The sequence below is a fragment of the Hyla sarda genome, chromosome 1 (assembly GCF_029499605.1).
Source record: "Hyla sarda isolate aHylSar1 chromosome 1, aHylSar1.hap1, whole genome shotgun sequence".
NCBI classification, from domain to species: Eukaryota; Metazoa; Chordata; class Amphibia; order Anura; family Hylidae; genus Hyla; species Hyla sarda.
The window spans coordinates 302,964,911-302,991,684 of NC_079189.1; the positions used below are offsets into that span (position 1 = coordinate 302,964,911).

Sequence of the window (26,774 nt, forward strand, 5' to 3'; positions counted from 1 at the left end):
TGCTGGAGGTCATTTTGCAGGGCTCTGGCAGTGCTCCTCCTTGCACAAAGGCGAAGTTAGCGGTCCTGCTGCTGGGTTGTTGGCCTCCTCCACATCTGATGTACTGGCCTGTCTCCTGGCAGTGCCTCCTTGCTCTGGACACTACGCTGACAGACACAGCAAACCTTCTTGCCACAGCTTGCATTGATGTGCCATCCTGGATGAGCTGCACTACCTGAACCACTTGTGTGGGTTGTAGACTCCGCCAGCATTAAAAAGTGACCAAAATATCAGTCAGGAGGCATAGGAACTGAGAAGTGGTCTGGGGTCACCACCTGTAGAACCACTCTTTTTTTATCGGGGGTTTCTTGCTAAATGCCTATAATTTCCACCTGTTGTCTGTTCCATTTGCACAACAGCATGTGAAATTGATTGTCAATCAGTGTTGCTTCCTGAGTGGACAGTGTGATTTCACAGAAGTGTGATTGACTTGGAGTTAGGGTGGGTTCACACTACGTTTTCTCCCATACGGGAGCGCATACGGCAGGGGGGAAGCTAAAACCTCGCGCTCCCGTATGTCATTCATTTCAATGAGCCGGCCGGAGTGAAACGTTCGGTCCGGTCGGCTCATTTTTGCGCCGTATGCGCTTTTACAACCGGACCTAAAACTGTGATCAACCACGGTTTGAGGTCCGGTTGTAAAAGCGCATACGGCGCAAAAATGAGCCCACCGGACCGAACGTTTCACTCCAGCCGGCTCATTGAAATGAATGACATACGGGAGCGCATATGAAGGCATACGAGAGCGCAAGGTTTTAGCTCTCCCCTGCTGTATGCGCTCCTGTATGGGAGAAATGTAGTGTGAACCCAGCCATACATTGTGTTGTTTAAGTGCTCCCTTTATTTTTTTAGCAGCGTATAATGACAGATCTGTCTTCTCTCTTCTTATATGTACTCTTGTGTTTGGCTCAAAAATCTGCATGTGTGATTTTAGCCTAGTGTAAGATCTTACTTTGCGTACTTACAGTTGCTTGTGTACTAACAGTACCCTATAGTAAACATGCACTCCCAGAAACAAGTAGTAGTAGGATCTGGCAGAAAATACCACAGGGATAAAAGGGAATTCCCTTAGGGGCTGATTTAATATCTCCCCCTCCTTATTTTACCTCTTCCAGCTTAAGGTCATTCATTTAATTAGCAGTGAGGGAGGAGGGAAAGGGGAACATGCCATATATCTTGTTTTAAAAGGTCTGTTACTAGTGATTTATAGGGCCATGCCCCCTCCTTCTTTTTCTCCTTGGATGCCCAGCCCTCCTCAGTTTGAGGCTTGGCTGGTGAAACTCACACTCCCTTCAGACTGGCTAGAGTAGGGAGCTCATATTTATAGAAAGGCTGGTTGCATTCTTCTTCATTATGCCTACTCCAGCTTTATATATGATTCAAACAATGAGGGAATGGAGGAGGAGACAGAGGCAAAGTGGTTCTAGACAGGTAACCTATTCTGCATAGAAGAGGAAACGTGTGTGTGTGTATATATATATATATACACTGATTACAAAAAGCAAGATTATGCAGTTGAAAACAACTGAAGATATTGCACTATTGCACAAAAAACCCACAAAGAATCAATGCAAATGAAAGCGGTGTAATTTCAAGATTGCTTTGGGAAGAGGAAGACAGGAATATTTACAGTTGCAAGCATTGCATGAGGGCAAGTCGGAACAAGGGTTAAACCCTTCTCAAACTGAGGAAGGGGGGAGAGTGAGAGCAGAGCACACACTGCTCCTTCCACCCCCAGGGCACACTCACCCCTCCTGTCCTGTGTGATTCCAAAGGAAGACAGTTACCCCTGTAGGGGCACTGGGTAGAGTCCTGTGTGTGAATTGAACTGTGCTTGTTGCTGAATATGGTTCTATTGTGGATTTTGGGAACTCTTTGCAGCCTGACTATAGCGCAGAACAATCCGTAAGTACTCCTGATGCATGTCTGTTCATATCAATGCTTCTGATATCTGTATCTTCCATAGGCTCTTATAAGTTCATAAGGTTAATGTTGTTTTACCTTTTTAGTAACAGCTCACAAATCTTTTGAAGAGAGTGGACAATAGTTATACACTGCACTAGCATTCAGTAACCTACATGAAGAGGTTTGATAAGTATCACAAAATAACATGCCTAATAACATTGTTTATTTAAGCCTATTACTTTGATGAACTGTATAACTAAAGCAAATTCTGTCAAATTAATATTAGAGATATTTGTGGGCACAATTTGCTACTACATGTAGCCAACTGGCAATTTGTTGCGTAACCTAGCACTTCTATACTCCAGGACTATCTTCACATACATATATATGCCATACAGAGAAAATCACCTACAAAATTTCATGCATATAATAACCATTACAATTAGTATGTATATTACAGCTTTTTGTTGAAATTTCACACACCTGTGCAATATACAGAAACATGTAATGACTTATGGGGTAGGGATATACAGCTTAGTTGATATGTCACAGCAGTTTAACAGGCATGAAGTTAACTTCTAAGACCTTACAATGTGCACTATGCATAAGGAGAGGCACAATAGGCAGCCAGTGATGCACCCACGTGATAAAATCATAGCAGTGCAATGAGCTTCCCATTCATTTACTTACGCCATCTACTACATTTGCTGCCATTTGTAAAATATTTATAAACTTTAAAACGTAGCAATAATTTAATGGGACCAAGCCCATTTTGACCTTAAAGGGGTACTTCAGCACTAATATATCTTATCCCATATCCAAAGGATAGGGAATAAGATGTCTGATCACGGGAGTCCAGCCACTGGGGACCCCCTTCAATCTGTCATTCAGCATCCACCTTTGCGAACTCTCCGCAGCGCTGGAGGCTCCAGTTGTGTAGCGTGAGGACCACGGGGTATCGTGATGTCACGGCTCGACCCTGTGTGACGTTACGACCCCGCCCACTAAATGCAAGTCTATGGGAGGGAGCGTGACGGTCGAGGTCGTCATGCTGCACACTCGGAACCTGCTGCGGAGAGCTCGCAAAGGTGGGTGCTGAATGACAGATTGCGGGGGGTCCCCCGCTAGGCATCTTATCCCCTATCCTTTGGATAGGGCATAAGATGTATTAGGGCCAGAGTACCCCTTTAACCCCTTAAGGACTCAGCCCATTTTGGCCTTAAGGACTCAGACAATAAAATTTTAAAGTTTTCATGTTTTCCTCCTCGCCTTCTAAAAATCATAACTCTTTTATATTTTCATCCACAGACTAGTATGAGGGCTTGTTTTTTGCGCGACCAGTTGTCCTTTGTAATGACATAACTCATTATATCATAAAATGTATGGTGCAACCAAAAAACACTATTTTTGTGGGGAAATTAAAAAGAAAAATGCCATTTTGCTAATTTTGGAAGGTTTCGTTTTCACGCCGTACAATTTACGGTACAAATGACGTGTTCTTTATTCTGAGGGTCAATACGATTAAAATGATACCCATTATTACATACTTTTCTATTATTGTTGCGCTTAAAAAAAATCACAAACTTTTTAACCAAATTAGTACGTTTATAATCCCTTTATTTTGATGACCTCTAACTTTTTTATTTTTCCGTATAAGCGGCGGTATGAGGGCTCATTTTTTGCGCCATGATCTGTACTTTTTTTTTTTATACCACATTTGCATATAAAAAACTTTTAATACATTTTTTATAATTCTTTTTTTATAAAATGTATTAAAGTAGCAATTTTGGACTTTTTTTTTTTACGTTCACGCCGTTCACCGTATGGGATCATTAACATTTTATTTTAATAGTTCGGACATTTACGCATGCGGCGATACCAAATATGTCTATTAAATTAATTTTTTACGCTTTTTGGGGGTAAAATAGGAAAAACTGACGTTTTACTTTTTTATTGGGGGAGGGGATTTTTCACTTCTTCTTTTTTACTTTTACATTTTCTTACATTTTTTTTTACACTTAAATAGTCCCCATAGGAGACTATTCATAGCAATACCATGATTGCTAATACTGATCTGTTCTATGTATAGGACATAGAACAGATCAGTGTTACAGGTCATCTTCTGCTCTGGTCTGCTCGATCTCAGACCAGAGCAGGAGACGCCGGGAGCCGGAAGGAGGAAGGTGAGGGGACCTCCGTGCGGCGTTCTGAATGATCGGATTCCCACAGCAGCGCTGCGGGCAATCCGATCGTTCATTGAAATTGCGTACTGCAGCAGATGCCAGGATCTGTATTGATCCTGGCACCTGAGGGGTTAATGGCGGACGCCCGCGAGATCGCGGGCGTCGGCCATTGCCGGCGGGTCCCTGGCTGCGATCAACAGCCGGGATCAGCCGCGCATGACACGGGCATCGCTCCGATGCCCACGGTTATGCACAGGACGTAAATGTACGTCCTGGTGCGTTAAGTACCACCGCACCAGGACGTACATTTATGTCCTGCGTCCTTAAGGGGTTAAGGACCAGGCCATTTTTTGCAAATCTGACCTCTGTCACTTTAAGCATGAATAACTGGGATGCTTTTACTTATGAAATTTATTCCGAGATAATTTTTTCGTTACAGAAAGTTTAACCCTTTAGGTTTTTCAAAGGACTAGCAGCAAACTGGAGGAGAAAATTCAACATTTTCATATTTTACACTAACATGTTCTTGTAGACCCATTTTTATTATCTTTTTTTTTTTTCATTTTTCATTTTTATAATGGGGTTAAAGGAGAAAAGCCCACCAAAATTTGTAAGCTAATTTCTCTCGAGTACGGAAATACATCATATGGAGATGTAAAGGGCTCTGCGAGTGCACTACAGGGTTCAGAAGGGAAGGAGCGACAATGGGATTTTGGAGATCGAATTTTGCTGAGATGGTTTTTGGTGGGCATGTCGCATTGAGGAAGCCCCTGTGGTGCCAAAACAGTAAAAAAAAACAAAAAAAAAAAAAAAAACACATGGCATACTATTTTGGAAACTACATCCCTCAAGGAACGTAACAAGGGGTAATAGTGAGCCTTAACACCCCACAGATGATTGACATACTTTCGTAAATGTGGAACGTGAAAATGAAGGAAGAAAAATTTTACTAACATGGTGGTGTTACCCCAAATTTTTTTTATTTATTGTCACAAGGGGTAATAGGTGAAAATGTCACCCAAAATTTGTAACCCCATTTCTCTCGAGTAAGGAAATACCTCATATGTGGATGTAAAGTGCTCTGCGAGTGCACTACAGGGCTCAGAAGGGAATGAGCGACAATGGAATTTTGGAGAGCAAATTTTGCTGAAATGGTTTTTGGGGGTCATATCGCATTTAGGAAGCCCCATTGGTGCCAGAACAGCAAAAAAACTAAAGGCACAAACCTACAGCTGTTGCCAAACTACAACTTCCAGCATACAATGACAGACCGTGTAGCTGGGGGTTGTAGTTATGCAACAGCTGGAGGCACACTGGTTGGGAAACACTGAGTTAGGTAACAGACTACCGCAGTTTTTCCACACCATTGTACCTCCAGCTGTTGCAAAACTACAACTCCCAGCATGCATGGTCTGTCAGTGCATGCTGGGAGTTGTAGTTTTGCAACAGCTGGAAGCACACAGGTTTGGAAACACTGAGTTTGGAAGCGTACAGTGTTACTCAAACAGAGTGTTTCCCAATCAGTGTGCCTCCGGTTGTTGCAAAACTACAACTCTCAGCGAGCCCCAACAGCATGCTGGGAGATGTAGTTATGTAACAAATGGAGGAGAACAGTTTGGAGACCTAACTACTGATTCCACTGGGTTGCAGCAGCCAGTCCCCCCGCCGTACTGGGGGGGATCTCAACTCTAATTCTCCCAAAGCCCCCCCCCCCCCAGCTTTGCCCTTCATGGTGGTCAGTGCTGTCAGCTTTGATCCACTCCTATTTTCCGGGCGATCGGATCACCTGAATTGACCGGCGAATCATGGCGATCTCCGACAAGAGGGGTTCTTATATAGGTCCAGTTCCTCATTATTATTAAAGAGGTGGTCACCAATCCCCTAAATTATGTTTTCAGTGCAGTTCTCATAGTAGTGTCTAAAGACCAACTATTTTGTGCATGGACATTGTGTCATGTGACCATCACTCTTATGAATAAGTTTTTGTCTATTACACTGTGGTTAGCAGTAGAGACATGCTGATCCAATCTAGATATGTATTGAGGTTAGATTATACCCCTGCTAAGCTTAAGCGTATTGGAGTTTGTTTGTCAGATCGGTGTTTTAGATGCTCTTCAGAGCTTGGCACCTTTTTGCATGCGGTGTGGCAGTGTCCTGTCATTGCTCTCTTCTGGTGGGAGGTGATGGTGTTTCTGGCAGATAATCTAGGCTTCACTTTTATATTCATCCCTTTGGTGTGCCTGCTGGGAATTATTAATGATTTGGTTTCTCGTTCACATAGATGCTTAGTGATTAATTTCCAGCTATTTTGTGCCTGTAAAGTGGTGGTAATGACATGGAAGGATACATCCCCCCCCCCCCCCCCCCATTGTCTCGTTGGTTAGCTTTGGTGAAAAAATGTGTCCCGTTGTACCAGGCTCTACATGTGAGACATAGGTGCCCTAAGAAATTCGACAGGGTATGGATCCCCTGACATGGACAGAGGTGTCAACAGAGAGTACTGTGGTTAGACTGGAAAGAACTTCACAACTTTCTCTATAGTATACAGCAGCTGATAAATACTGAAAGGCGAAATATTTTTAAATAGAAGTAATTTACAAATCTCTCTAACTTTCTCGCACCAATTGATATGAAAACATTTGTTTTCCATCGAAGTACCCCTTTAATTACTTCATACTCTGTTGCCTATTGAATGCGCCTATTACTGTAGAGAGGGTCAGAATTAGCAGTCTGTTCTGACATTTTTCTATCATAACCAGTATTTAAGAGCTTTCCCTCAAAAGTAGCCTATCAGATATTTGCAGAAAATGGGTTTATTATCTGAAGTACCTCTTTTGTGGAATCAGACTAAACAGGATAGCCTTCATTTCCCATGCACATCATCCTTGGAATAAATGACCCTCTCACCAGTTCACTCATGCTACTTCCTTTGACCACATTTCACAACTACTGCATATATGTGGAACACCACACAAGTCCTGAAGTTTTGAATATTTTCTGGCTAAATGATATAGCTATCACACTTTAAATCTTGTGAATTTTTGCACATGCTAATTTTAGCTTCAAGAACTGACTGCTGCCTTTCTGTCTAATATATCCCATCCCCACTGACAACTAATAAAAAGGTGCAACAGTGCTAGCTGAATGCAGCATTTAGTGTACAAATGCAAAAACGGTCTTAGCTGCGTGATGTTGCATCTAATTTTTCTAAAGTTTTAAAAATAAGTATTCTTTAAATAATACCTGTTCACTAAGGTCTTCTGCACATAAGTTTTAGGTTTTGGAGTTTCTGAAGAAAAAATTAATAATTAACAAAGGATAGACAATTCAAGTACCATCTTGAATATTGGGCTAAACTCTACCACCCTCAAATTCTCTATAATCCTATAAGGACATGCGCCATGAAATTATGGTGGAGCAGCAAGCAACTTTGGGCTCAGCGCACACATTTACAGCACGGCTATGAAGTGAGAGCAGGAGCAGGGCTTGCTACATTGCATGTGAGCTCCGCCTATTATCTCAGACAGGGAGTCACAGATAATGGTGGACATTAGCAATCTTGCTGATTAACTGCCGATCACCACATCTGAAGTATCTACGGGGCTTAAGGGATTCATCAAACCACCCGTGGTGCAATTGAGAGTGTCTGAATTATTAAGATGGCCGCTGGAGCTTCGCTTACCAGCTCCTGGCCATCTGCAGCAATGATCTTCTCTGGTCTGCTTTCTGGCCAAACAGAGAAGTATACTGCCGATAACACTGATCAGTGCTATGCATAGCACTAAAAAAATAAAAAGAAAAGTTTTAATAAAAGTGAATATGCCTCTCCCCCAATAAAAAATTTTTTTCCCTCTTTTCCAGTTTTGCAAAAAAAAAAATATATGTAAAAAAATAAAATCAACATATTTAGTATCACCGTGTGCACAAATGTCCAATATATTAACCCCTTAAGGACGCAGGGTTTTTCCGTTTTTGCACTTTAGTTTTTTCCTCCTTACTTTTAAAAATCATAACCCTTTCAATTGCGCCTAAATGCATCCATCTGATGGATTATTTTTTGCGCCACCAATTCTACTTTGTAATGACATCAGTCATTTTACCAAAAATCTACAGGTTTGATTTTATCTTACTTCTGGAAAAAAAATCATAACTACATGCACGAAAATGAATACGTTTTAAAATCTTCTGACCCCTATAACTTTTTTATTTTTACGTGTACAGGGTGGTATGAGGGCTCATTTTTTGCGCCGTGATCTCATTTTGTATTGATTGAACTTTTTGATTGCTTTTTATTAATTTTTTCATGATCTAAAAAGTGACCAAAAATACGCTATTTTGGACTTATGAATTTTTTTTAGTGTCTACGCCATTAACCGTGCAGTTTAGTTAACAATATATTTTTATATTTCAGACATTTACATACGCGGCAATACCACATATGTTTATTTTTATTATGGTTACATATTTTTTATATGCAATTTGGGAAAATGGGGGTGATTTAAAGGGGTTATTCAGGAAAAAACTTTTTTTTATATATCGACTGGCTTCAGAAAGTTAAACAGATTTGTAAATTACGTCTATTAAAAAATCTTAATCCTTTCAGTATTTATGAGCTTCTGAAGTTAAGGTTGTTCTTTTTTGAAGTTAAGGTTGTTCTTTTCTGTCTAAGTGCTCTCTGATGACGCGTGTCTCAGGAACCGCCCAGTTTAGAAGAGGTTTGCTATGGGGATTTGCTTCTAAACTGGGCAGTTCCCGAGACACGTGTCATCAGAGAGCACTTAGACAGAAAAGAACAACCTTAACTTCAGAAGCTCATAATTACTGAAAGGATTAAGATTTTTTTGATAGAAGTAATTCAAAAATCTGTTTAACTTTCTGGAGCCAGTTGATATATAAAAAAAAGTTTTTTTTTCTTGAAAACCCCTTTACACTTTTAATAAGTAAGGGGTTAATGTGTGTGTTTTTAAACTTTTTTTTATTTACTTTTTATTTTTACACTTTCAAAAACCACACTGATCTGTGTGCTCTGTGCTCGATTGATAAAGCCTGGCTCTATCATTCAGAGTGCAGGAGCCAGCAGTGAAGGAGAGGTAAGCCCTCCATCTACCTCAGCAGTGGATAGCTCCCATCCCCCATCATAAACCGCTTACCATCTCAGGACGAGAAGGCTCTTCCTTCTTTGACAACCTATTAAAATATTATGTTAACTATCCCCTATGATAAACAGCATAAAACAATACAAAAGTCCAAAATTGCTGCTATTCGGTCACCTCACAGCCCAGAAAAAGAAGAATTAAAAAGTCACATATACGCAGAAAGGGTACTCATAAAAACTACATGTAGCAGCACAAAAAACAGAGCCCTTATTCATCCCTGTATATGAAAAATTTAGAAACTTAAAGGTGGTCATAATAGGGCAATTTTATAGCATACTCATTTTGTTTAAAAAGGTGGTGGTGTTTTTTTATTTTAGTACAATAATAGAAAAGCATGTAAAGATGTTTTTTTTTTTTTTTTATTCCGTGGGTCAATATGATTAAAATAATAAACACTTTTACTGTAAAGTGCATAACATGAAAACAAAACCTCCCAAAAGTAGCAAAATTGTGGTTTTCTTTTCAATTTCCCGCAAGTATCTTGTTTGATTGCTGGGGTCCCATCGCTGGACCCCCGCGATCTCAGTGCCACACCCGGCATTCTATTCAATATGTTTAGAACGCTGGATTTCCGCGGCCATATACGTGACATCACTCCCCGTCCCCTCCTTTCATGTCTATGGATAGGGGATAAGATGCCTGATCGCGGGCGTCCCCAGCTTCGGGACTCCCGCGATCAGGCATCTTATCCCCTATCCATAGACTTGAAAGGAGGGGACGGGGCGTGACGTCATGTCTATGGCCACGGAAATCCAGCGTTCTAAACATATTGAATAGAATGCCGGTGCATTGCCGTGGAATGAGATTTGCCATAGAATGAGATGGTCCGCCTCCATCACATCCTATTGGCTCTCTCTTGTCACGTGACATATTTAAACGTCACGCATCGATGCGCCACAGCAGTGTCAGTTTGGCTATCACAGGGAGAGGATCTCCTCACCCTGTGATAGCTGAAGCTGTACGGAGCTCTCATGGCCTCTGTGGCCCGACAGAAGTTCACACATGTACGCAGCTCATACGGCTGCCTCATATATATTTACTGTTGATCCACAGCGCTATGGGGATTCTACGTCCGATGGCGCTGTCATCAGTGTGCGTCCCCGCGAGCACCCCACACCCGCAGCTCCACTCCCCGCCCCCCGCAGCTGTACTCCCCGTCCCGTTAACGCTCAGGGAGCGGGGAACAGAAAGTAGAGCATCGGGCGCAGGTTAAGTTATTCGCGTAGTGCTGCGCATGCGCAGTACTACTTTACCTGCGCCCGATGCTCTACTTTCTGTTCCCCGCTCCCTGAGCGTTAACGGGACGGGGAGTACAGCTGCGGGGGGCGGAGGACGGGGAGTAGAGATGCGGGGGACGGGGAGTACAGCTGCGGGCATGGGGCGCTCGCGGGGACGCACACTGATGACAGCGCCATCGGGCGTAGGAATCCCCATAGCGCTGCGGATCGCTCCCTGAGCGTTCACAGGGGACAGGGAGTAGAGCTGCGGGGGACGGGGAGTAGAGATGCCGGGGACGGGGAGTAGAGATGCCGGGGACGGGGAGTAGAGATGCGTAGGACGGGGAGTAGAGATGCAGGAGACGGGGAGTAGAGATGCGGGGGACGGGGTGTAGAGATGCGGGGGACGGGGAGTAGAGTTGCGGGGGACGGGGAGTAGAGATGCGGGGGACGGGGAGTAGAGATGCGGGGGACGGGGTGTAGAGCTGCGGGCGTGGGGATCCTGATGACAGCGCCATCGGGCTCCCGATAGCGCTGTGGATTAACAGTAAATGTATATGAGGCAGCCGCATGAGCTGCGTACATGTGTGAACTTCTGTCGGGCCACGAGAGCTCCGTACACCTTCAGCAATCACAGGGTGAGGAGATCCTCTCCCTGTGATAGCCAAACTGACACTGCTGTGCGCATCGATGCGTGACGTTTAAATATGTCACGTGACAAGAGAGAGCCAATAGGATGTGATGGAGGCGGACCATCTCATTCTATGGCAAATCTCATTCCACGGCAATGCACCGGGTGTGGCACTGAGATCGCGGGGGTCCAGCGATGGGACCCCAGCAATCAAACAAGATCATGCACGCGGCACCCCATTTGTAATCAGGCCCCGGAGCGAACACGCTTTGGGGATATGATTATGGTCGACCACAGGGCCGGTGGCGTGTGACGTCACGCTCCGCCCCTCAATGCAAGCCTACGGGAGGGGGCATGATAGCTATCACGCCCCCTCCCGTAGGCTTGCATTGAGGGGCGAATGCGTGACGTCACCCAGGGGTGGAGGCGTGATGTCACACGCCGCCGGCCCTGCGGTCGAGCGTAATCAGACCCGGAATGAACACGCTCCGGGGACTGATTACAAACGGGGTGCCACGTGCATGATTGCGAGTGTCCCCAGCTGTTTGACTCCCGCGATCAGGCATCTTATCCCCTATCCTTTGGATAGGGGATAAGATGTGTAAGCACCGGAGTACCCCTTTAAGATGATGGCTCATTTTTTAGCTCTTCTCTATAGAAGTGAAAGGTGCTATACTACAATATCAGAAACTGCCTGTGAACAATACTGTATATGGTGCTTTGTCTTTAAAATAAAATAAAAATTGATCAGTCAGGGTCACAGTATTGAGACTTCTACAACTATTAGAACAAGACAGAAGTTTGTGAACGCGGGCTTCACTGTCTTGCTCACAGCATTTACTAGACAGCCCATAGATTTATAGTAGAATTTATCTAGTGAAGCTGGACAGAGAATGCTTCAAGCCAGGGAGTAAAGTGCACTACCACATGTTTTTCTACAGTCATTCTAATAATTGTGGAGTCTGAGACACCACCAATCAAAACTTTTGACATGTTTCTGTGACATTTCAAAAATGTTTTTTAAAAAACAGGTACACTTTTTAAAGTGATGTATATCGGTTCGTATTTATTAGAAAACAGAGCCAACAGAGTTGTCATGGCTTAATTATAAGGCTATACGGCTACTGTGAATCAAGACCATAATTTAACATACCCTTGGCACCATAGATAGGACAATTGTGACTGAAACTTCTGGTTGTTTTTCTTTGCAAGACTCTGCATCAGGGAACAGCAGAGCTATCATATTGTTAGAATACTAAGCATCCATACTGTGGAACACAAACATACCCCTTAACCCTTTAAGGACATTGGACGTAAATGTACGTCCTGATCTGCTGAGACTTAGCGCACCAGGATGTACGTTTATGTCCGGTACATGACGGGAGAATCATGCCCCATGGGTCCTGGCTGTTTTTAGCAGCCAGGGACCCGCCGATAATAGTGGACATCAGCCATCATGCTGATGTCTGCCACTAACCACTCAAAAGCAGTGATCAATACAGATAACGGCATCTGCGTCACTTTTGTTGAATGATCAGCTCGCCCGTGGGGATCCAATCATCCAAGAAGGCAGACGGCGGTCCCCTCACCTGCTTCTGCTTTCCTCCCAGAGTCTTTTCCTCTGGTCTGATATCGAGCTGATATCGATCGCTGATAATACTAATCGGTGTTATGCCTATGAATAGCACTGTTCAGTAACTGCAATCTATTCATTACTATAAATAGTCCCCTGTGGGAACATAAGAAGTGAAAAAAGCCCCATCACCAATAAAAATGTAAATCGACCCTTTTTCCCATTTTAACACCCAAAAAGCATTAAGTGAAATAAATTGATAAACATATGTTGGTATCCCCGCATGCGTATATGTCTGAACAAAATATAATGTAAATGATCCCGTACTGTGAACGGCTTTAAGGTTTAAAAAAAAAAATTGCTATGTTTTGTTCACATCACATTATAAAAATAATAAAATGTGATCAAATAGTCACATATACACACAAATGGTACAAAAAAAAACTACAGATCATGGCGCAAAAAAAACTAGCCCTCATGCAGCCCCTTATACAGAAAAATGAGAAAGTTAGAGGGGGTCAAAATAGGGCAATTTTAAAGATATATTTATTTTGTGAAAGAAGTTTGAAAGTTTTATTTATAATTTTTTTTTTTTTTTAAAGCAGTACAATAATAGAAAAGTATGTAATCATGGTTATCATTTTAATTGTATTGACAGAATAAAGAAAACATGTCATTTTTGCCGTAAAGTGTACAGAGTGAGAACAAAACTCTTCAAAATTCGTAAAATTTCAGTTTCCTTTTCAATTTCTCACAGAAATTTTTTTTTTGAGTTTGTTGTACATTTTATGGTAATATGAGGAATGTCATTACAAAGTACAATTGGTCAGGCAAAAAAGAAGCCCTCACGTGGGTCTGTGGATGTAAATATGAAAGAGGTATGATTTTTAGAAGGCTGTGTCCTTAAAGGGGTACTCCGGTGCTTAGACATCTTATCCCCTATCCAAAGGATAGGGGATAAGATGCCTGATCGCTGGAGTCCCGCCACTGGGAACCCCGTGATCTTGCACGCGGCACCCCAGTTAAAATCAGTCCCCGGAGCGTGTTCGCTCCGGGTCTGATTACCGGCGACCACAGGGCCGACGGCATGTGACGTCACGCTTCCACCCCCGTGTGACATCACGCTCCGCCCCTCAATGCAAGCCTATGAGAGGGGGCATGATAACTGTCACGCCCCCTCCCATTGGCTTGCATTGAGGGGGCAGAGCATGATGTCACACGGGGGCGGAGCCGTGACGTCACTATGCTCCGTCCCCGTGATCGCAAGTAATCAGACCCAGAGCGAACACGTTCCGGGGACTGATTCTAACGGGGTGCGGCGTGGAAGATCACGGGGGTCCCTAGCGGCGGGACCCCCGCGATCCTATCCCCTAAGATGTCTTAGCGCCGGAGTACCCCTTTAAAGGGGTATTCCAGGATTTTTTTTATTTAACTATGCTACAGGGGCTGTAAGTTAGTGTAGTTCATAATATAGTGTCTGTACCTGTTTGTGACCGTTTTCTCACAATTCTTCTGTCATTTTCACTCCAATATTTATTTTTAACAGCATACAAAATGACTGTTGCCTCAGATTTTTCCCAGGTTGCAATGCGGCCGAGACCTGACTCACTAGTCCGCTGATGACAGTGAGCCTGTCTGCTTCAGTGGGTGGAGCGATCGCTTAGTGGGAGGGAGATCAATCTGCAACTAATGCAACAGCTGTAGGCACCCTGTTTGAAAACCACAGGTCTTTTGAATGGATGCCGCTCATTTATGTTTCAATGGGTGGGGTGGCTGATGTGTGGGAGGGAGGAAAATGGAATTATTGGAATTGTATGCAAAAAAGAAAACTCAAAAAGGAAATACCAGTTCTCAAAAAGCTAGCCACAGTGTTTATGGTAATCTTACAACATAGCCATTTATCCCCAAGACAAGCGCAGATCCTTCCTAAGCATGTCTATTACTGTCTGCCAGGTATGTACTAAAATCACCTTATGGTGGATAACCCCTTTAAGGGGTTTTAACATACAAAAACATGGGCTCTTGGAAATAACTATGATAAAGTAATTGCATTATGCACCATAGATCATATTGAAGGGTGACTTTTTATAGTGATAAGCTTGGACAAAGACTTGCAGTCAATGTACACCAATCAGCTATAACATTAAAACCACTGACAGGTAAAGCTGCAGATAAACAGTCAGTTCTTGAATTTGATGTGTTAAAGCCAGAAAATGGGCGAGCATAAGGTTCTGATTCACTTTGACAAAAACTAAATTGTGATGGTCCAAGCAATGACAGATGGTGACAGGATCAAGTATGTCCAAATAATGCTAATAGATGCCTATTTGCGGGGGGGGGGGGGGGAATAAGGTAGCCTAACTCGTCTGATCCCACAGAATAGCCACATGAAGAAAAAAAAAAAGTCAATGTTTGCTGATAATAACTAAGCACCATTACAAACAGTGCAATGCAGCTTGTTAGGTATGGGCCTGTGCAGCCACAGATTGGTTAGTGCCAATGCTGACCCTGTCTACCACACAAAATGCCTCCAACCTGAGTATCAGAAGCAGGAAGCAATGGAAGAATCTGATGAATCATGCTATCTATTACATCAATCATGTGAACTGCTAGGTGTGTGTCACTTACTTGGAGGACAAATGGCACAAGGATGCACTATAGAAACAAGGCATTCTTCAGATACATTGTGGTTGCCTTTAAACCCTTTAAGACTATGGATGTAAGTGTACATCCTGGTGCGCTGGTATTTAATGCACCTGGAAGTACATTTACATCCTGTACATGGAGCGAGCACAGGAGCTTCCCACAGGTAATGGCAAACATCAGCAATCGCGCTAGCGATCTTCTACTCTGGTCTGCCTTTTAGCAGACCAGAAAAGTAGATCTCCATTATTACTGATCAGTGATAGCAATCTAATGATCATCTATGGGTACATAAAAAGCTAAATAAATTTTTTTTAAATAAGTGAATAAGCCTCTTAAACCCCCCCCCCCCCCCCCCAAAAAAAAAAAAATTTAAATAAAATCCCCTTTCCCATTTTACAAAAAAAAAGGTCATCCTGTTCACCCACACTAAACCCAATACATTGGGTTATAGTGTGGGTGAACAGGAGTCTGATGAGCGGTCACTGGCTAAAATACATACCTTAGGTCTGAAGATATGTCCCCCCGAAGATCTGCTGCTATATTCTGTGAATTGCCTGCTGAAGGCGGGCCCTGATGACTAAAGATGAGCGAACTTACAGTAAATTCGATTCGTCACGAACTTCTCGGCTCGGCAGTTGATGACTTTTACTGCGTAAATTAGTTCAGCCTTCAGGTGCTCCGATGGGCTGGAAAAGGTGGATACATTCCTAGGAAAGAGTCTCCTAGGACTGTATCCACCTTTTCCAGCCCACGGGAGCACCTGAAAGCTGAACTAATTTATGCAGGAAAAGCCATCAACTGCCGAGCCGAGAAGTTCATGACGAATCGAATTTACTGTAAGTTCGCTCATCTCTACTGATGACTCAATTTACATAGATGTCTGTGACTCCACGTCCTATTGACGTGGAGTTGCTGGTCTCGTGGGCGCTCAGTCGGTGCATGCGCTTATGTGACCAGCAACTGCATGTTACTAGGACGTGGAGTCACAGACAATAAATATGTAAATTGAGCCTGTGGGGCCCGCCTCCAACGCTCAATTTACAAAATATAGCAGCAGATCTTCGGTGGGACATATCTCCAGGCCTAAGGTATGTAGTTTAGTCAGTGACCACTCATTGGACTCCTATTCACCCACACTATAACCCAGTGTATTGGGTTTAGTGTGGATGAACAGGCTGACCATTTTCCTTTAAGGCCAAAATGGGCTATGTCCTTTAGGGGTTAAAGTTAGTTACTACATTTTTTTTTATATTGGGGCTTATTACTGCATAAGAGCCAATGGCTCTCTACATATATGTGTTATATTACAAAAGTTTCTAGATCATCCTTATACCTTGAACAATATGCCTACAGACTGGAGATTATCTCTGCTCTTTCCCCCTCCTTTGCTTTCTAGACAGCCCAAAGCTCGATACTAACCCATTACTATGCTTTGAAGTGAACCTTCTCCGTAGGTAATTACAGTAATCGGAATTTTTCCTGTTCTTTTATGTGGCTTTTGTTTGGTGATGTTCTTTTATCAGTTGGAGGGGACAAAACCCACAAAGATAATTGACATAGCATGCCTCCAGGTACCTTGAGAGTTATGGAATGTTTATTGTTAATAATGGTAAAAAAACAAAGGACATTTTTGTTTGTGGATTTACTGCTTTTCCCAATAATTTAAGATCCATTTATTTATCTTTCTGACCCATTTATTTATTTGTTGTTCCACTGTCCATACTCTTAAGTATGTTGTAGAAATTACCACATTCCCCTTCTCAGATTAAGTTGTCTTAATGTCTCAATATTAGGGGATACCTGATAACTGCTCCATCAGTTTTCCGCTCAGGAGTTGAAGAAGCGGTGAGTGTTACCATCTTCAACACACGAACAGAAACCAAGGTCCAGGTGAAGCTGGTGGTGAAGGGTGAGAATGTAGCATCAGGTTATGGATCAGTATTAGGTATGTAAATGTTTTTTGCCTAATATAAAATTATACAATTTTAAGATATTTTCATTTTTTTGTGTATGGAAAATGTGTTTACTGTATGATTACTGGTTTTTAGCTGTCAGTGAATCATCCTTTCTTTATCCATCCTATCTTTAAAGGGGTACTCCAGTGGGAAAAAAAAATTCAAATCAACTGGTGCCAGAAAAAATTCTAATCAACTTGTGACTTCTATTTAAAAATCTTAATCCTTTCAGTACTTATCAGCTGCTATATGTTCCAGAGGAAGGTAAATAGTTATTTTCTGTCTGACCACAGTTCTCTCTGCTGACACCTCTGTCCATGTCAGGAACTGTCCAGAGTAGGAGAGGTTTGCTATGGGGATTTGCACCTACTCTGGACAGTTCCTGACACTGACAGAGGTATCAGCACCTGTGGTCAGACAGAAAAGAACAACTAAACTTCCTCTGTAGTATACAGCAGCTCATAAATACTGGAAGGATTAAGATTTTGTAATACAAGTAATTTACAAATATGTGTTACCTTCTGGAGCCAGTTGATATTGGAAAAAAAAAATTTCCACCGGAGTATCCCTTTAAACAATTAGATGCCAATCATAAATTAGTCTTACTTGTAGGAGATTATATGAGATTAAAAGGCATGGCTGCAAAATAGGTAACCTTCTTTTCCATGGGATGTGTCTTGCAATACAGCTTCAAGTGCCACTGGTTCTAGATGAAACCTGTTTTTCTAATCTCATACAATTTTTTTCAATTACCATATATCCAGAGATGCCAAATTCTTTGTAATAGTACATGGACATAAAGTTCTTATTGAAAATTCACTTTGAAAACCAATATAATTGTTCACCAAATACAAACTTAATCACAGGAATAATGCAGGCAGTAATCTGTCCTTGGCTAAGTGGAAATAAGATTATCTTAAAGGCATTTTAAACAACATGTTTTGACTTTCCCAATTCAAGGGAATTCCTTGAACAGCATGGGTTATAATCTGCTGCCATAGACAACAAGATTTCTACAAATAATGACTTGGAATTTCCAAAATCAGCATGATGTCTGCCTCTGTACAGAGTAGTGAAAAGCATTTATCTTTTACAACAAATAACTATACAGCATTTACAAAGTAACACAAATTGGTGCCTGCAAATGTTTTCCTGTAAAGCGTTCCTGTCAGATCCCACAAAAAAATTCATATGTTACTTAGTACCTAATTGTGACCACGTGCATGTCCTTTTTATGCCTATATTTATTATATAAATACCTCTTTTCATTACTTCAAAGTCTTGGAAATCCTCTCTGGGGAAGGGGACGTGTCCCTCCCTTGTTGGGGTGGGAGGTGATTGGTGTGTCTGCTTATGGAGCCTTGTCCATGACACATGGACATGCCTGATTCTGCTGCAGGACTAGTTAGTGTTCCTGTAGGTATGGGGACCCGTAGTGGTGGGATTTTTCAGGGGCTGTTTTCTTTATTAAATATAAAAAAAAAAATTCAACAACCATATTACAAAATGTCTTAAATTTTCATCAGGAACAACCTAGAAAAAGTTTTCGGATCGAACAGTGCCCATTTAATGCCAAAAATGACTTTCCTACTTTGCAGCCCATGTGGAAGGGTGTATTGGAGTGAAGTAATAATTCAATATTTTTAAATGTCAGTACACATGGTCATACTGCCAATGCAATGCATCTAAGTAAAATGTGGTAAAATCAAATATGGTGATTAAGCCATCTATAAAGGGGGACTCCAACCCCCCCCCCCCCCCCCCCGAAACACGCTTGGCCTCACCTATATCTCTATTGCCACCTGTTTGCCAGTATACCACCATCTATGTCATTGTCTGCAAGCGCAATAACCAACCACATTGGTTTTACTTTGGCAAGTGCTGCAGTCCCCCTGTTTGGGGACCACTGTGGTGTGATACGCTCCCAAAAAACAAATCTCTACACAAGGACACCACTGCTAAGGAGGGCACATCACCCTTACTGCCAGAATCTTCTCACCTACTGAGCCAGACGCACGTCCATGCCATCCGACAGCTAAGGGAGTCTGCATCTCACCGCAACCTTCCATGAAGATGGCAAGTCCCTGCGATATCATCTTCCCATCTCAGTATTCATCTGACTCGCAGGTAATATCCTTCTATTAGGCCGGGCAAATACCCGTGCCATACCTGCAACGCTCACAACTTGATTCCCGATGTGTATCCCAACTTACGGATTTAAATAGACTTTGAAAACCTATATATGCGCATTACACTGGACATTTAAATTGGCACAAAACTAGGTGGCGTTATCTGTGTATGTATCATATCATAATTTTATGCAACTATATTTTACCATATTTGATTTGACCACATTTTACTATATAGTGTATGTACTATATGTGTAGCAAGAGCCCTGCTCAGATAATACACAGTCATTTTATCTAAGTAAAGCATAATTCATTTTGTACAACCAGCTACATCTCCAGTCTTACATTCCCAGTTCACCCTATACCTTGAGGTCTGAATCCTAATACTGTTTTTATGCACTACGGGTATAGTGCAACTCAGTACTTCAGTATAAGGCACACCATCAAGTATAGTGTGTAGCCACCTGAACCTCAGCTTTTTCAAGATTACACATAACAAAGATGAACACCCACTCACAGCACCTCCCCCCACCCCAACACACTAACCACCCCACAAACAGCCCCATGTCCACCATATAACCGGATCCAGGACCCGTGACCGCTATGTGAGTAAAGGTAAGGTATTCAATAACAGGAAGTTAAATAGCACACACAAAGATCACTGAACGCACATGTACAGTGGGCGCACTCAGCAAACAGAAAGAGACAGGGCAGAAAATGGAACACAAAAGAGGAACCCTGCTACATCTCCAAACCCATCCACAAAAGAGGAAAAGCACCTCCTCAAGCGTTACCTGATCTCCTATATTATTATAAAAATATAATCCTGACCCATACTTTAGACATTTGGCCTGGACTTTAGCAACAGTATGCCATACAGCTGCTCAGTCTTTCATTTATTCCAATTGTAAAAGAAAGTGTTTACTGAGCAGTATAAATTTTTTATGATATGATTGATACGTTCTCTGACTATCGCATGCTCAGGAAAACTACATGTGCAGTTACCCCATCTTTAGCACAGGATAAGCATGCACAGAGAACACCTCCAATATTTCTCTTTTTTACTGATTTGACACTAAATACAAAACTGAACCATAACTGAATAAAGTATATATTTACATAATCTGGAAATTTTGTACCGGTAGTTTCAATTCTGGCCACCAGGCTAAAAACTAAACTGAGACTTCCTGTTTTGTACATATCATATCCTAGCAGTGCTTTCTTATCACTACAGAGAGGATTAAAGGAAAAGGTCACACAAGTATATTGATAGCAGATGTACACACATTAGATGTTGCTCATAGATCAGCCTCCCCCTTGTATAAGAACTTTTAAAAAGGGTCACTGAACATGCACAGACTTTTTTCCGATTCATATTGTTGCCTATGGTCCATGTGGCCTGCTATGAAGCGTATCTCTAAATGCTGTTAAAAACGGCACAAGCAAGATGGCAGCTCTCATAATGATGTATAAAAAAAATTAGAAAGTAGAAACAGAATAGAAAAAAAGAACATGTTTCTGTATCTAGGCGAAGCCTTTGAATTTCCTACAATGTGAAAAAAGTCTAAGGGTCCTTTTAGAAGAGCAAACAGTTGTCCAAAACAAGTGCCTGTCGACTTCTATAGAAAGGTCGGAAGGACAATTTACTCTAGGCAATAATCTTGAGTGAACAGCTGCACAAATGATTGCTTAATTATTCATGGGGTTCTTCATTTTCATTATTTTTTGGCAGCACACCCTATTTACATGGGGAAATGTGTTGCCAACAAACAATACATTTTTAGGCTTGCATAAAAGATGCAGTCAGCTGATAAACAAGCATTTGCTCGATCATTGACTGATCTCTGGGCTTTTTACATGGGGCAGTTGTTTGACCTATAACCACCTTGTGTTAAGGAGCCTTAAAGGGGTACTCCGCCCCTAGACATCTTATGCCCTATCCAAAGGATAGGGGATAAGATGTCAGATCGCGGCAGTCCCGCTGCTGGGGAGCCCCGGGATCCCCGCTGCGGCACGGCGCTATCATTACAGCACAGAGCGAGTTCGCTCTGCACGTAATGACGGGCAATACAGGGGCCGGAGCATCGTTACGTCACGGCTCCGCCCCTTGTGCCGTCACGGCCCGCCCTTTTCACGGCTCCGCCCCCGGTCGTCACGCCCCCTCCCATAGACTTGCATTAAGGGGACGGGCTGTGATGTCACAAGGGGCGGAGCCATATATTGACGCTGCTCCGTCCCCTGTTTTGCCCATCAATACGCACAGAGCGAACTCGCTGTGTGCTGTAATGATAGCGGGGTGGCGTAGTGGGGATCCCGGGGCTCCCCAGCAGGGCATAAGATGTCTAGGGGCGGAGTACCCCTTTAAGAGAAATAGTATATTAAGTGACTACATTAAGGCGCACCTGTCAGATCCCACAAAAAAACTAAACTGTTGTTACCTAATCCTCATCATGTACATGTCATTTTTATGTTTCCATCACAAATATTTCACTAAATAGCATATTACAGCTGCTCAATGTCTTTTTCATCTATCCAAAGAGAGGGGGCGTGTCCTTCTCTTGTCTGCACTGAGATGACTCCCCCTCCCTCACTATACTGACTCACACTTCCCTGAGATTGAGCCTGGCAGCCCTGCTCTTTCCTCTCTGGTTTCATGCTGTGTATATACACACACACAATGATTATTGGATATTGCCTGTACTTTACCACCAAAGACAATATGGTGAGTGTATAAATTACATTTTCCAAAATTAGTTTAAGGGTTTAGTGCTAAAAGTAGTGTTTTTTTATGCATATATTTTCTATATGTTCATATGTCATTCTTGTGTATCATCCTTTGCCAGTCCTGTAATGCTGGGACTTGTAGTTTTGGAATAGTTGGAGGTACAGTGTTTGGATAAGTCTTTTTTGCAGCAGTGTTGCCTTCAGCTGTGTGCCTACAACTTTGGAAAAACTACAAGTCCCAGCATATCCAGGCATCCTTTGACTGTCCAGGCATGCTTGGAGTTGTAGTTTTACAATAGCTGCTGGCACATGTTTGTTAAAACTTTGGGTTACAGCAGTATTGCTGCAATCTGTTCCTCCTGCAGCTTTGTCAATCAGCCATCTTGTGTCCATGACCCTTGGACATGCTCATACTCCTGTGGGACTTCTCAGTGTCCCAGGAGGTATGGGGAGCCCTTGTGGTGGGATTTTCAAAGGCAGTTTTCTTTAATAAAATGTGAAATTTTTTTAACCACTTAAAGACCCATGACGTAACAGTACGTCATGAGTCCGCTCCCGTCATTAACCAAAGGATAGGGGATAAGATGTCAGATCGCCGGGGTCCCGCTGCTGGGGACCGCGGGGATCGCTGCTGCAGCACCCCGCTATCATTACTGCGCAGAGTGAGATCGCTCTGCATGTAATGACGGGCAATACAGGGGCCGGAGCATCGTTACGTCATGGCTCCGCCCCTCGTGACGTCACAGCACCCCCGTCAATACAAGTCTATGGGAAGGGAGCGTGGCGGTCATCATTTATATCATGAAAAAATGAATAAAAAGCTATCAATAAGTCCGATCAGTACAAAAATGGTACTGCTAAAAACTTCAGATCACGGTGTAAAAAATGAGACCTCATAACCGCCCCATACGTGGAAAAAAAAAGTTATAGGGGTATACATTTTCCTGCATGTAGTTATGATTTTTTTCAGAAGTAAGACAAAATCAAACCTATATAAGTAGGGTATCATTTTAATTGTATGGACCTACAGAATAAAGATAAGGTGTAATTTTTACCGATAAAATTTACTGCGTAGAAACGGAAGCCCCTAAAATTACAAAATGGCGTGTTTTTTATTTTTTTATTTTGTCGCACAATTATTTTTTTTTCCGTTTCACCGTAGATTTTTGGGTAAAATGACTGATGTCATTACAAAGTAGAATTGGTGGCGCAAATAATAAGCCGCCATGTGGATTTTTTGGTTGCAAAATTGAAAGAGTTTTGATATTTTAAAGGTAAGGAGGAAAAACCGAAAGTGCAAAAACGGAAAAACCCTGTGTCCTTAAGGGGTTAAAGTATATTACGAAAACTACTGTTTTGCCAAGACGTACAAAATATAAAAGGTTTTTGTATCTTACAGTGCCCATTTAAAGTTCTATACCAGTTCACAATATATATATTTCCCTTTTATGGTTCCTGCAGAAGTTTACTTATTACAAACTCAGGAGGATCATTATCATTAGTTTTGATGCCCCTAAATCTGTTATACCTGTATTTTCTTTGCAAAGCAATGTTAAGTAGTAAATCTAACACATAATGTTTTTTGTTTTTTTTATATTCTCAGATAAAGGCACAGTGAAAATCAAGGTGAGTGTTGCTTTCAGATAATTTCAAAAGAATATAGAAGAAAAATCACAACTCTATGGGGGACATGTATCAAAGATTTTACCCCGGTTTTGCATTTTTGGCGTTTTTTTTTTTTTTCGTACATTCTGGTGGAGCATTTCCTCCAGATGTGAATGTTTCGGTGTACCTTGGAGTGACATATTTAGTACGCATAAATTTATTAACTGCATACATTTCATTTACCCGCAGAAATCTTGCGCAATGACCATGTTTTTAACGCAAATATAAGCCATCTTGGACTGCACGTAGCAAGATGCTCTAAATCATCGATTTAATTTTTCAAAGATAAAATCGATGATATCAAACGCACTGCGCTTGATTGATAAATTTTGCGCTTCTGCACATAATTTAGAATTCTGCAAAAGGGGTAAACTGCTTCTACCATACACAAATAATATGTAGTGTCCCAGTACCGTATTGCATACCGTACCTTGTATGGTGGTCCCCAAAGTCAGAGTTACTACGCTCAGGTAGGGTCACCCAGGTGGGACAGCCCCTAGTCGCCTCTTCTTTCTCTATTCTTATAATGTTAATGTGTACATATTTAATAATGTGTATATTTAGTATGACGTATATTAGTATGCTTACCTTGTTAGCGTCGCAGGACCTTCGAGTCTTGTGACTATGTTAATTCCTCTATGGTATGTTGGAGGACCTTGGGAAGTCCTTGGGTCACATGTTTACCCATAACTCTGTGTAAAGATGATTGACAGAAGTATTGGACCAATCAGCTTTAGTCCAGCCCCTGCCCATATAACGGAGCTGTAGCCAATTATCGCTCTCTTGGGTTGCTGCTCTCGTGGATGCCGGACTAGCAGGACGGATCTGCGCAACTTTCAAAGACAAGCTAGGCCAGAAAACCTACCGGCCTCAGCCTAACCTAAACCGTGAGTCCTAAACTAAATCCCCGCTAAAGCTAGTGTGAATACTGGACCGAAACTAGTTCCCCTAAATCTGGTGGAACAGCGCATATCAGTCTACGGACTCTAAAACGCTTAAGGTCCCAACCACTGTCAATCTCTGTCAAAGAGACTTTGCATGTATAGATACTGCATGTATAGAGACTGTTCCGGTTATGAAGCTTGCATAAAATCTTAAGTAAAGTTCCGACTGTTTTCAGCAAACTCTCCGGTTGTGGACATTCAATTATTCTATACCTCCCTATTGCTCTTGGGAAGGGTGGCGGTAGGACAAGCATTGCAAAGGAGCCCACACTCTGGCGTCACGAATAGAAAAGGTTAACCAGACACCCTTTAGTCACTGCACAGCTACACCCCATATACCCTACTCCCCCAAGCTACCACAGATACATGTCCCACTATATGAATGGAATTTTACTTTCACCCAAAAAAAATTAATTAGGGAAAGCATCAAAATATATAGTAAAATAATGTTAAAATAAATTGTATATAATTTATAATTCACATACTTATTCCTCAGTGCTAAACTAAAGAAAGATAATCATTTCAATAAAAAAAAAAAATTTTAATGCACAAATATTTAGGATTTACTATTTTTTTGCCTCCTCCATTGTGTGGTACCTCCCTTGTAAAGAGGTGGGGAGCTGAGGGAAAGGCCACATTAGTTTGAACATTTGGCAGGATAAGCCATGAGGTAACTAGTGTTGAGCGGCATAGGCCATATTCGAATTCGCGAATATTCGCGAATATATGGACGAATATTCGTCATATATTCGCGAATATTCGCATATTCGTTATATTCTCGTTTTATTTTCGCGTATGCGAAAATACGCGCATGCGAAAATTAGTATATGTGGAAATTCGCATATGCGAAACTTAGCATATGTTAATTTTCGCATATGCGAATTTTCGCACGCCAGTCTCACACAGTAGTATTACAGCCTTTTTTACACCACACAAGTCTTTACACCACACAAGCTGGAAGCAGAGAGGGGTGATCACTGTGATGTGTACTGTGAAAAAAAAAAAAAAAAAAAAAAACGAATATTCGTAATTACGAATATATAGCGCTATATTCGCGAAATTCGCGAATTCGCGAATATGCGATATTCGCGAATAATATTCGAATTGCGAATATTCGCGAGCAACACTAGAGGTAACCTGTGTAAGCAAGAGGACTACTTAAACACATATTAGTCATAGATACTTGTCAACATCCCATCTGAAGATTTTTACATTTCCTAGGATTACATATTGAGCTTGTATTAACCCATTTACCACCCTATGTTATCTTTTATAGAATATTGCATTCATTGTATTGTAGTAATATGTACCTTAGCTGTTCAAAAGGATGCCAATATATTATGAATTCATGTGGCGACAATTGGGTTGTTTTGCAAAATTTAAGACAAAATTTGTCAGTCAGTTACATTATTAAAACGTACATCATAAGAACCATGATTCATAAGACCAGTGAAAATGCTATTTTTGTTCAGCCTTATTTGCACTGTTTAAATACTTAAAATTCTTTAATGATTGTCTTTTTGTATCATAAAACTGAAACACGGTTCTCCTCCCCATCTGTATTGCAACATTTTCACCGTGAAACTTTACTTGTATGTGCTTCCTAAACCTTAATATATTAGATTTATTTCCAATTACTGTAATTTAGGATCAGTGTAGATCTGCAGATAAGTGACCTGCAAATCTAAAAGCCATTCAGATTATGGAATGCTAGCTGCAAATATATATGTTCATCATGAAAAATGTTTTTTGTGATCTGACCGCAGACTTCTGTCTGGAAGGCTATAAATTAGCAAATTGTTGAAATTATGCTATTCATCTAGTTTTGTTCTGTACTTTTAAAAGTCAAATTTCTTTGCTTTCTTCAGTTATTATTCTCTCCCTATTACAGGTTCCACCAGGACTGAGAGGACAAGCTCATCTTAAAGTTTGGGGCAATCGTCATTTAAATGATGGTGGATTTATTTTCCACAATTCTACCACTGTAACAGTGGATAGCAAAGGTTT

The 26,774-nt window shown here is 41.7% G+C and overlaps 1 protein-coding gene across 1 annotated transcript in view; it reads left to right on the forward strand.

Annotated features, from left to right (window-relative positions):
- Nucleotides 1-1,354: 1,354 nt before the first annotated feature.
- The window catches only part of CPAMD8 (C3 and PZP like alpha-2-macroglobulin domain containing 8), a 115,166-nt gene continuing 89,746 nt past the window's right edge, over nt 1,355-26,774 (forward strand). Inside the window, exons 1-4 of the mRNA XM_056562863.1 lie at nt 1,355-1,944; nt 17,144-17,295; nt 23,762-23,784; nt 26,659-26,770. Coding sequence (XP_056418838.1) covers nt 1,886-1,944; nt 17,144-17,295; nt 23,762-23,784; nt 26,659-26,770 — 346 coding nt within the window. The 5' untranslated portion in view covers nt 1,355-1,885. The remainder of the gene's footprint in view (nt 1,945-17,143; nt 17,296-23,761; nt 23,785-26,658; nt 26,771-26,774) is intronic.